The sequence below is a fragment of the Lepisma saccharinum genome, chromosome 2 (genome assembly GCF_977018435.1).
Source record: "Lepisma saccharinum chromosome 2, izLepSacc3.1, whole genome shotgun sequence".
NCBI lineage: Eukaryota > Metazoa > Arthropoda > Insecta > Zygentoma > Lepismatidae > Lepisma > Lepisma saccharinum.
Window position 1 is genome coordinate 169,244,260 of NC_139230.1, and position 12,961 is coordinate 169,257,220.

General features: G+C 38.4%; 1 protein-coding gene across 3 annotated transcripts in view; it reads right to left on the minus strand.

The window, feature by feature from the left end:
• LOC145984188 (uncharacterized) overlaps nt 1-12,961 on the minus strand; it is an 81,604-nt gene that overhangs the window by 41,788 nt on the left and 26,855 nt on the right. For all 3 annotated transcript variants that reach the window (XM_083117702.1, XM_083117703.1, XM_083117704.1), the window contains exon 4: nt 12,443-12,511. In XM_083117702.1, coding sequence (XP_082973828.1) covers nt 12,443-12,511 — 69 coding nt within the window. The remainder of the gene's footprint in view (nt 1-12,442; nt 12,512-12,961) is intronic.

The following is a 12,961-nucleotide window of genomic DNA, read 5'->3' on the forward strand; positions in this document are numbered from 1 at the left end:
CACAGGGACGATGAACCGGTATCCTCTTATGTTAGGGACAAGCAGACCCTCTTGTTTAAGATGGACCCTAACATGGCTGTGAATAAGCAGCTCAAATACATAAACGCAGGTCTTCAACCGGAATTTATCAGGGAGATATACAAAAAACAATATAATTCAGTTCCGGAGCTTTTGAAAGACCTCAAGGAATATGAAAAAGCAAAGTTCCTTATGCGCCGTAGAACGGTGCAAGAGCTCTTGCATTCGGCTCAAAAGGAAACTCTTTTTCCGTCTCCTGCTGAGTTGCGCATTCCTCACCAGAACCCCGTAGTTAGCACTACGGCGGTTGCTCCGGAATCAGCACCTCGGGCTAATCAAGACATGACTAATCAGTTGCAAGCCTTGCAAGCTGAATTGGACCTTGTCAAAAGACAACAAACGTCTCTCCCAACTTCAGAACCGTCCGCTGTAGAAGCTTTGGCTAAGCAGGTTAGCAACCTAGCGTTAAAAGTCGAGGAAGTTATACAGTCACACGATCACGAAAATTTTCAAACTGTAGACCAAAATTATCAAAGGGGTAATTTTAATCACAATCGTGGTTCAAACAACAGACGAAGCTTTCAGGGCAGGGGAAGTAGAAGCTACCGTTCAAACAATGGCCGGTTTCAGAATCGTTCCAATTTTCAGTGTGGCCGGGGGCGAGGTTCACCAGCCCCCCGCAGTCGTCCCGATCAAGGTGACCGGCGTGGCCAACAACTTTGTTATAAATGTGGTTTTCCTAATCACCACCAAGAATTTTGTCTTCAAAATCCAGAAGATTTAAACACCAATTAACCGCAAGTAATGGAGACATACCTGCGGGCGGTAAAAAGATTTTAGTCTCTACTTTCCCGTCTGAAGACCTCATTTATGTACATGCCAATGTAAATGGGGAACGTCAAAGGTTTATTGTCGATTGTGGGAGCCAAATAAGTGTAACAAGTGATAAGGGTATTCCTGCCCATGCTAGAAGGTTTAAAATCAACACAATAGTTAAAGGTGTCACGAATAATTGTTTAACAATTAAAGAAATTGTACTTTTAGATTTTTCTCTAAATGGCTTTACATTTAGGCACACCTTCAGGGTGATACAAGATTTTGGTCATAATACCATCCTTGGTAATGATTTTCTCAAAGCCCAAAATGCAACTTTAGATTTTGAAAGCAATAAATTGGCTTTGAGCAGATTTGGCACTCCCCCCACGCAACCGCATTCGGTTTGATTCGAAGAAAGCTTTTGATGTTTCCGTTAAGTTGGCAGGTTTGCTGGTACATACTGTTGAACCTGAATATGTGGCTTCTAAATGAATTGTTGTGAAACCAAGATCACATTTGTGCATCCCTTTAAAATTAGTCAATACAGCAAATCAAAATTTAACTTTACTTGAGCCGGATGCAAATTTTCAGGCTAAATCTGGCATAATGGTACCAAGGTCGATACTCAACCCTGCTACACAACTTGTTTGGGTATCCAACCCTTTGAATTATAGAATTGTAATTCGCAAAGGTACTCGGATTGGTGGTGCAGAATCTTGTGAGTTGGCAACGGTGGATCAGGAAAATAGTTCTGTAACAGTTAATTTAACAAAGGAAGAATCAGAAAACGACGATATCCCACAAGTGGATATATCCAAATTTGACATTAATCCTCAATTGGAGGAACATGAGAAAAATCAACTTTTAGAGCTTTTGTTAAAATACAAAAATGTTTTCAGTTGGTCCGAGAATGACATGGGCCTTGCCACCAATTATAAACACAGGATAAAGCTTTCTGATCCTACTCCGTTCCATAAGCAGCAATATCCGATCTCGGTACATTTGCGAACAGAGATCAAGAAACAAATTGAGACTTTGAAAAAACAGGGAATAATCCGGGATAGTACAAGTCCTTATAACTCACCAGTTATTCTTGTGAAAAAGCGTGACGGAAGTTACCGTTTTATTCAAGACGGTCGCTTTTTGAATAAACGCTCTGTGTTCGATGCGATGGCCATGCCTTCCATTCAGTCTATCTTGCACGATATGGGGGGAAAGCAGTACTATTCTAGTGCCGATTTACGTTCAGGATTCTTTCAGATACCATTAACAGAAGACAGTAAAGAGTACACAGCCTTCTCTATTCCCAACCTAGGTCATTTTGAATTTAATGTTTTAAGTCAGGGTCATATTACTTCGCCAGCAGCGATGAATCGAACACTTCAATTGGCTTGTAGCGGAATGCAAAGTGATAACTTCGCCTTCTATATGGATGATTTATTTACCTGGGGCCATACCTTTAATGAAATGTTGACAACACTGGAAAAATTGTTTCAGTGTCTACAAAACGCTGGCTTGAAAATTTCTCCACACAAATGTAAATTTGGTTATTTTGAGATACTCGCCCTTGGACATTTGGTGGGGTGTTATGGCCTACGCTTGAGTGACCGTATTATTTCTTCCATTAAGACTTACCGCACCCCCTCCACCACAAAACAAGTTAAACGATTTTTAGGTTTATGTTCATATGTCCGTAGATACGTCCCATCCTTTTCAGAGAAGGCCCAACCTCTCCAGTCCCTTTTGGGCAAAGGCAAAAAATTTGTATGGGGGGAGGACCAAGAAACAGCTTTTACAAACTTAAAACACGCTTTAATAACTGCCCCAGTTTTGCTACCCTATGACCCTTCTAAAGAAACACGCGTCTACTGTGATGCAAGTCTGAAAGGCCTTGGTGCTATTTTAACACAGCCAAATGCAAATAATGATTTCCTTCCTGTAGCATATGCAAGTCGAACACTCAAAAAAGGGGAAGAAAAATTGTCCATCATGGAACTAGAACTATCAGCGGTTCTGTATGCTCTCAAAACCTTTAGGTTTTATTTAATTGGGAAACATTTCGAAATTGTAACAGATAATAAAGCAGTCAGTTATTTGCGTACCACCCGTAATTTGAGTTCGAAGCTCTCGCGGTGGAGTGCAGAGTTTGATTCATACGACTTCACGGTCGTTCATTGTAAATCTACACAAAATATTTCCGACGCTATTAGCAGGGAATCAACCAACCCCCCGGACGACGAATCGCCAGAATTGGGCGAACCTCGTATATTTCTCCTCCAGGATGAATCAATAGATGTGGGAAAACACCAGCGCGACGACTCATTTTTTTCAGAAATCATAAAAGTTTTGGAGGGGGCAGATGACGCCCAACCCCCCTTCGAAAGACAGGCTTTTTATTATGAGCTGGAAAATGGTCTTTTATACAGGAACCATAAGATGGGTGGGGGAAGTAAGAAATTACTTTGTATACCTAAGTCCTTACGTCATACTGTAGTTGAACAATTACATTCTCACCCGTGTGGTGGTGGTCATTTAGGGTTTACTAAAACATATTACAATGCGCTCAATCGCATATATTTTCCCTATATGAAACATTTTATACAGGACAAATGTCGCCAGTGCCTATCTTGTCAAACAAACAAGCGCCCTACAGGGCAGCCACAAGGTGAACTCCAGACCTTTCCAAGCTGTCGCCCTTTTGAACGCCTAGCTATAGATTTCGCGGGACCATTCCCTCCCAGTGGCCCAAATAAATGTAAATACATTTTATCATGCATGGATTTTGGTACCCGATATATGATTGCTGCTCCTGTGGTCGATACCACTGCTCAAACGGCTGCTAACTTTCTCTACGAGCACTTAATATTAAGATTTGGTTGTCCGAAAACTCTCAACAGTGATAGGGGTGGCTCATTTAATTCCTCTGTATTTAGAGCTTAGTGCTAAACTCGGTATTCAGTTTAAATTTGTAACTGCGTATCACCATAATACTTCCGGTTTAGAGGAACGAGGTATCGGTATTTTGCAAAGTATAATTAAGCATTTTGTAACCCCGAAACATGATGACTGGATTACCTATCTACAACCAGCTGTGTTTACGTATAATGTTACACGCGGCGACTCCAGTCGTTTTAGTCTGTTTTACCTCATGCATGGGTTCGAAGCCCATTTGCCCTGGGAAAGTATGCTTCACGCAGATCCCTGCGAAAATAGTGCGAACACAGACAAACTTGAAAGGCTAAACAAGGCACGAGACGCAGCTCAAGTAAACGATTTGAGTCCCAAAAGAAGTATTATGACAGACGTCATCAAGCAACAAGTTACGCTCCTGGTGAATTGGTATTATTATATAACCCCACTCAGAAGGCAAAAATGGCTAAGTGCTTTTCAGGTGTTTATTTTGGGCCCACGGTAATAGTAAGAAAGGAAAATAGCAATGCCTATTTAGTGGAATATGAAAATAAGCGCGGCAAGATTGTGTCCGATTTAGTGGCTGTACAAAGGTTAAAATGCTATCACCGCCCTTCAGGGGGTGAGGAAGAAACGAATATCGTATCTCTTCAAGAGGAAGATTTCGAACCAGTAACTGCCCATACGTAGCCCAAAGCACATGTCGTAATTGTTTACTTTCTGTGTGGACCTTATTTTTATAATTTTTATATTTTATTTTAATTTTATTTTTCGTTCCATTTCCCTAAAAGTATCAATACGTCAATTCGTTTTCTCGCCAAACGTATAAAACCTAATGTACGCACCATTGTTGTTTTCTTGTAGAAGTAAAACTATTTTGTTAGGCAATTGCATGTTTTATATATGAAGTTATTTATAAACACGCTCTGAAATATATGTGCATTTTTTTCCATCCATGCATGAGTTATAAAAAGAATTAAATATGTTGTCAGTGAGCTCACTTAGTTAATTAAAGCAACGAAAGTGCGGCACAAGCGTTATCTAGTGTATATTTGTCTTTTCTATTGTGTACATTAAACCTACCGGTAGTATGTGAAAAGACCCGTTATTATAGTTAATAACGTAAGAAATGTTAATGTCCCCATGACATTTAGCCTTAAATAAAGAAAGAAGTCTGCGTAAGCCGACTAAAATGAAGCAGAGAACCAAGTTCTCATTTAGACCATGTAATTTGTGCTAATAATAAGCAAGGTGTGAAGTTTCATACGTTTGACGAGATATTTTTTTATCTATTTTCAGTTAAAATTATTCCTGGCCGACAGTTTGACTTTATCTTCTTGACCCCTCCTTGAATAATTCCTATTTACATTGCACTAATTGCATTGTTTCTAAAAACTAACTAAAATACCCGAGAAAATTTTAAGTTAAATTTATTTTGTGTAAAAATATGTGATTTATCAAATTTATTGATTTGATATTTATTGGCCGAAAAGCAATTCATTTATTTTCAATAATAACTAAAAATAACAGTTGTGGTCATTTTAGCAAGTTTAGGTTCAATAATTGCTACATATTTCAACAAGATGCAGTTTTTCCTATATTTATTAATTTTAATTGCATTTATCTCTCATGTCAATTCCCTATCCTTCAAGGAAGTGGTCATAAGATCCTTCCAATCCCCGTACATCATTTGTTCAGTAATTACGTTAACACTAGTTTTTATTTGTATGTTAATTATTGCCTTCATTTGTTGTCAGCGAAGATGTAAAAAGTTAAAAGTTTTGGAAAATAATTGCCCAAGGGAAATGGAACGAGTAAATATGTCTTCAAGTGTACAATTTTTAAATATATCCCAGTCGGATAGCGACTCTTGGCACAGTGGTCCCACCCAACCCGTTACATGTCGAAATCTTGCGTCAGTTTTTACCTTTCAAGACCCCTTTTATGACCAAGCAGATACTCCAAACGTAATTATCCCACTTGAAATCCCCCCCGTCCGTCTAGATACATTTAATGTTGCATGTCAAACTCTTAATCCATTAAAGTTAGATGATGTTAACACCTCATCTCGCTCTGTTCAAACTAATCCTGTTAAAATAAAAAAGAGTTAAAGGAGTTACGGTGAAAACACAAAACGTAGATGTGTCTCGAACCGACGACCCCCAGCCCCACTCTGAACCAATTGTCCCTTTCATTCAAAACATGTTTTATGACGACATATAATCAAGCTGCTTTTCCACGCACTCCCCTAGCCGTTATGCAACCGAGTTCCTACTAGCCTGGGGCGCCCAGCAAACATCTCCCCTTTTTTATTTTTCTTTGGTTCTGTCTCGATGAAATCCAGGTACATCAAGAACCAAAAGTTCATGAAAGGTACTCTTTTCCTCTTCCTATTTGCTCCTTGGCACCGCCTCCCTCGTTACCAGTCATAAGTTTCTATCGTCGTGTTTCCTCACAGAGAAAGAACACGTTCCTGTTATTGGTCATCACTAACGTGGGGCTCCGCCCATCCAGAACGGCCACCATATACTTTTCCCCCTTCCCCCTTTTTTTCCCCCCCAACTCAGATCACACATCCAGTAGAGTTGAAAAGATGTCTTTAGCTAGACTCCTCGAGTTCCTGCTTTATGCTGAATTGCATTTCCCTCGCAGTTATCTTCGTCGAGGCCACTTCGGTGCGCAGTTTCTACTCCACATTCGGGTTAGCGGAAGAAACATATCTTATTTCAGTCTCGGAGAGAGAGAATTTGATGACACCTTTCTTTGTTGTGGATGAACTTTACACTCAGGTGGTTTCAGCAATGAAATTCCTAGCCTCCAAATGAGGTGTGAACAATAGCCTCTTCAAGGGCGCTTATTTATGCGATTTTTTTTCCTCGTTTCTTCAGAATTTTCAAAAGTTTCCCGAATGAAATTTAATTACTTCTTACAGATTAATTTCATGTTAATCTTCGTAAAGTAGGTAATAGCGAGTAATTGTGTTTATATTTTAATCTCCCACACGTCATAGACTTTAGTTGAAGTAATATCATACGAAAGGAATGTGATTTGTTAGTATTCTATACCGGTTTTTTTTTTTTCATTTTTTCAGTTTATTTAGATCAATTTGTTCACGTCACAAACATTTTTTTTCTCTCCCTTTCAGATACCAAGCATGGCTGACATCGCGCAATTTTATTGGAGGTGTGTCTTTCTATTCCTGACAACCCTTCCCACCTTTCAATATACAGTCGCAAATGAAAATGAGGATATTTTTGTAAGTGGGTTGGGCTTATTTTACGAACAACAAGGTCTTATGGTTCACAGTTCCGATTACATATATACAACTGCCAATATTCATATTGATATTAACATTCGGACTGATAACCACTCAGACTGTGTTAAGTGGTCAGCTATTCAAAATGATACCCATGATCGTATTCAGCAATACTTACGCGAAATTTCACTTTGCCTCCCTTGTCGTTTTAAAACCAGCAATAGCTGGCCGAATTGCCATGGGGTGTGGAAAAATGTGTCTGGGAGCACTCGAGGGAAAGATCGATTTTTTTTAATTTAATGAATTTATTTTCGGCAGGCCTTTCAATTTATAACTCCTTTTCAATTCATCACCTTAGCTCTTCTGTTCAAGCTCTAAAACATAATCAAGATCAGATTCAGGCAGAATTACAGGAAATGAAGAAAGACGAAATCCAGACTTTCCGAGTTGTTAATAACATTTTGGTAATCTTCAAACGTTCTCTTATTGCTCTTAAAGCGGATTTAGTTTCGAAATTTTGTGACATCTATACGGAAGAAAGGCACCTAATGGCACTTTTGCACGCTTCAGAATTATTTACCCGTATTGATTTTATGGTAACCGATCTATCGATGAATAAACTGTCTTATCATATGATTTCTCCCGATTGGCTCCGTGTTTTTCTCAGTCTTCATTCTGACTTTAAGGACACCTTGTATATGACAGATCTTGGTCTCTTTTACGCTTTAACAAATGTCTACCTTGTCAATTATGACTTATCCACTCATTCTTTTCATATTTTGTTAGAAACTCCCAATTTACTTCGTAACGCTTTTTCTCCCGTTTATCGGACTATAAATGTTGGCACTTTTGTTGATAATAAATGGTTCCGGGTTAAGGTTCCCCAATTATCATATAAAATGGAACATAATGGTCAAACCCAAATCGTGGAAATTTTTGATAGTCATTGTAAATTTAATTCCTTTATTTACGTTTGTATTCATACGGAACTTTCAATTCACGATAATATAAAATGCTTAACAAATATTCTATTTCATAATTCCACTATTTCCTGCTCCACAGAAATAAAATCCAACGTCGGGGGCCACCTCACGAAAGTTTGCACTCGAACAGGAGTGATAGTTTCCGGCACAGGCAAATTCCTCCAATCACAAACTTTAAACGGCAATTTAAATACACACAAAACAATAACAGTGTCTGAAGGAACATCCTTTTTCTGTAATTATAAGAATTTTGATTAATTGATTTTTGATGATGAAATCATCCACACTCGTAGAGTTTTAGATACAGAAATAGCTATTCGAGCAATTTCTCCACTTTTTAATACCTCTGTAAATTTTTCAAATGTAATTCTTCCTGATTGGACTGACTTTCGACTGGCCATGGAGAAATTAAATCAGTCAATCGCGAACGAACCAAAATTTCATGAAATATTTTTGTCCCATTTTCCCGTTACCGTTATCCTATTACTAATTTGGAACTTCATTTTAACTGTTTATTTATGCTATACGTCAGGCGTATGCAAGCGCAAACCAACCTTGACTAGTGAGCGTTAACAGTGCGTCACTATGTCGCCTTGATTTATTCATCCATTTTTATGTATCTTTCGTAATTAATGATCTTAACGTCATTGGAGCCATGTCATTTACTTTTTTATTATATCTTAGTGATCCCGAATTTACTTGTGGCTAGGTCCGTTTTAACAGTTGTGACGTTACCAAATTTTGGGGTAATTATTTTTTTCGTCAGTTCCTCATTTTACAATGCTTTGACACTTCTGACATGATATTAATGGATTTCGTCGGGTTATTTTTCTGATACCAGGGGATATATTTTATACCATCTACATGTTACTTTTATGTATTTATCAATATTTAATTCTAGATATTTTCGTTTATTTCATTGTATATTGATCATGTCCCAACACAGGGCATTTAGTGATATATCATAACTTTAGTTTTATATTGCACATTATTTTATATTTTGGGAGAAGCCAGGGGCTATATATATATATATAATTTAGTCAATATATACATATATTACTTTTGATGAAGTCATATTTTCATTTTAATGGTGTTCCAGTGTTAAGGCGTCAAATGACATTTTCCGCCTTTTATTTATTTAGCCTTCATTCAAACTTCATTTTATAATTTATATCACTTATTGGGCAGTTTATTTTATTTTAGTTTCCTTATCTTTACTCATGATTTTCACTTGCCTATAAAAGACGATTACTTTACACATTTTTTATACATTTTAAATATTGAATGACTGAGAGCAATGTAGTTTTTCCAATGTCTTACCTGTTTCCTACCCTGTTCGGGAATTCCACGAGTTCAAGGAATCTCGAAAGTAGTCCAGCGATTTTTTTGAGGCCGGAAGAAGAACGCATTCCTGAAGGCTTTGGAGCTCACCAGCCTCCTTTGGTTTTCAGCGGTGTATGTCACGTAGCAGCACCGAAAATCCTATTCCAAGTGACATCCCAGGATCGGAACAGCGTCAGAAACATCAGAAGAAATGTCATCTTACAGAGCAAACCCCCCCCCCACGACTCTAACCCCCCTTAAGAAGAAGCATGAACATCTTTCATGTACATCGTCCCTTTTTGCTCTGTAAGGCCAGGCAGTGTATTTCACCACATATTGGAACTTTCCGGGTACAGTCAACAACCCAAATGTGTTGAGACCCACCCCTGTGGATCAGCAACCTGCCAGGCCACCTGTGAACAGTTTCATCCTACCAGTGGCCATATTTACTGTTCCCCTTCTTGGAGTGTTTGCAGCACGGTACACCTTCCGTTTTCACATGCAACCAGCGTACGAAATGTGTCGCCATTCGATGTGTGCCGGAAATATGTAATGGCGTCTGCTGTGAACTTTCGGGGGCCTATCATAAATACCCCCCAGTGTTCGCCATTGGATAATGCATATTTTGGGGCTTGGAAACGCTACTTGGAGTGGCTTCCCATGGACTACCCTGTGTTCGCCCGCCCCACGGCCAACGTCTTTTCATCTGACCTTTGCTGGACAGTATTCCAGAACTTTCCACACCGGGATTCGAATCCGGTCCCCCAGTGCAATTGTGATCGGTCAGGGACCGTGTATGTCCCGGAACAGTGCTTCGTACCCCAGGACTCCGGGGTTTGAGTGTATTTGGATTGCCCTGCCTTTTGATTTCTCAGGTCATAGTGTGCACACATAGTGTGCTACGAACGTCAGTGAAAACATAATCTTCAACTATTTTTTTTTTTCATCTTCGTGTGGTTGTGCGCAGTCCAGTGGAGCTTTGTGTTTACCATGGTCTTTTTGCTCTCGCCTCGAACTGTCATCCTGATGAGGTGGAAGATTGCGAGCATGCGGCCTTAAGGTTTCTCACGAATTGCGTTCGATGCTTAGTCAGCACTTGTTCAGAAGCCATTCGCATGTATCGCGTTACGATGCAGTGTGTTGAACTTTCTGCTGACTCCACGGACCTGCGAACAACACTTTATATCGCATGTTGACCAACCGTCAGCATTGTTGGTTACGAAAGACTCTTTCAGCGTGTGGCTAATGAAAACAAAAGACTTTCTTTCAGCATTCAAGCTTGAGCTTAATTCTGTTCCATTTAATTTTCGGTGAAGGGTCTCAGACATTTTTTTATTATTTTATTTTATGTAACCTTTTTCTTTCATGTAATAAACAAAAACCTTTTAAATTTTGGTGAATGGCAGAAGGTTCAATTTAAACTTTTAATGATTACAATTTCAATTTTGGGAAATTGTCTCGCAAGAGGGAGTGTCGTACCATACCCTGTTCGATTAAGAAATATTGACCCTGGCAGACCTTGTCAGCTCCTTGCTCAAGAAATGTGATGGATAAGCTTTCTACAGGAAATGGTAAGAACACTGGCCTTTGGCAAGAGGTGACGAGAGGCCAAGCGAGGGTTTAAATAGGTGCGCATGAGAGCGACACGAGGTCTTTTAATCTGGAATCATCGGAGAAGCAGGAGCTACTGGTCTTATTTCTAAACCGAACAGGGTAAGCTAGTCTACACCCATTCTGCCATTTGCATTGCTCACTTCAGTCTAGAAACAAATCATGAGTCTATTTTAATGAATAGTTAGATATTTGTACCTGCCCGTTCAGGGCTGTCTCTACCATCAACTAGTACTAATAGTACATCCCTATTTAAGATCCCCGCATCCAGAGGAACGCTACGATATAACATGATAGGGTTCCGTAAACGTGAAAAATCAAAGCGTGTCAGAAAATCATGGAATGACCATGTACGGTTTCATGATGGCTGTCTGAATTATTCCGTGCATAATACACACTACAGTTTTTCGGAGCAAAATTTTTGGAAAAAAGTACGCATTATACACAAGTAAATACGGTAGTTCCAATGGAAAACTTACATCTTAAATTTATACATGTTCTCAACTACTTTGAACTGTTAACAATTTCCATGTATTGATATCAGTATCGGTGGGAATCGGTAAGAGTATCAACATCAACAGTGGTATTGGTATTGGTGGTATCGGCTCAGTCCTAATTTTTAATAATCTTAAAATTAATCTCCAACAAGATTGTAACTTGCCTAAGGTCTCATCTACGGCTGAGCCAATACTGATGCCCATGTATCGGTATCAGCCAATACCAGTGGTATTGGTATCAGAAGTAAAGGTTGGAATTTATTGACCAATACTTTTCCGGTGTACAAAAATACCACACCACACTTTTCAGGAGTCTAATTATCCCAGAAATTATGCAATATTTGAGGTTTCTTTCTATTTTGCACCAGTTTTGCATGAAGAACTGGATTCTGTGATGACATAATATGTATTTTAATATTTCAATGTAATGCTTGAATAAAGAAAAACTCTTGGTAAACTGATGCATATAATTGGAGTGACATACTTGCACACTAATATTGATCAATATTTAGAACAACATTTAATTATTACTACTTTCAATTATTGGTATGGGAATTGGCAAGACTGTTGGTTGAAAGTGGTTCAAAGAACTTAGACCACCTGATTTAATTTCACTCCCTTTTCCGGTGGGCATCACTAACTTGTATCACAAGACAATCTCATTAACAACTAGCACACAGTGTAGCCACAGCCACATAATATGCTGGCAAACACAAAGTGTTCACATCAAAATTTAGTGAACACATTAGAATGGCTTATGTTCATTGACTTGACATTTTCCTTCACTATGCATTAAATCTTTTTAGTCCAAATAAAACAAAATATCACAATTCTTTCCCAGATTTTACATTTTCTGCATCTTTACTACTTTAGCCCCAAGGAACATGTAACCGAAGTTCCATTGTATAATATACTGTAAACTTGATGTGTGTGCCATAAAACAATTTCAAGATTTCAATTTCTCCTCTTTGCATACCTATATATCCAAACATAATTGTTGAACCATAATATAATTCTATAATACATACACTAGATTTACTGAGGTCCAGCCTCTGGGATCCCGCCTCTTTGCATCGTACAAATTCCTTGGATACATCCTGAAATATAAGAAGTGAATGAATGCACAAAACAGGAAAATTAAAGTTTACATACTTTCAATATTAAAATATCCTATTGCTGTTATTTTGCAGCACTGATTGAATAATCTAGCCAGATGTTGGGCATACTGCCCGATGAGATGACCAATGTTGTCAGTATAGCTCGTAATTTCAAAAAAACATACTTTTTATGAATATCCATATTTAACCCCATAAAATTGTCTCTAATGTATAAAAAAATTATTCTTTTATCAAATCTATAAATACCCCCACAGACCATCCCATATCAAATTTTTTTGCAAGCAACTCCACAGATGTCTTTTTATCCATGTGTGTCTTTCCTTCATACAAAATCTATTTTACACCTCAGTAACTTTTTCTGCATACTGAACATTCATGCAGAGCATGATTTTCTTGTTTAATGTTTAAAAAATATCCACACAGACAAAG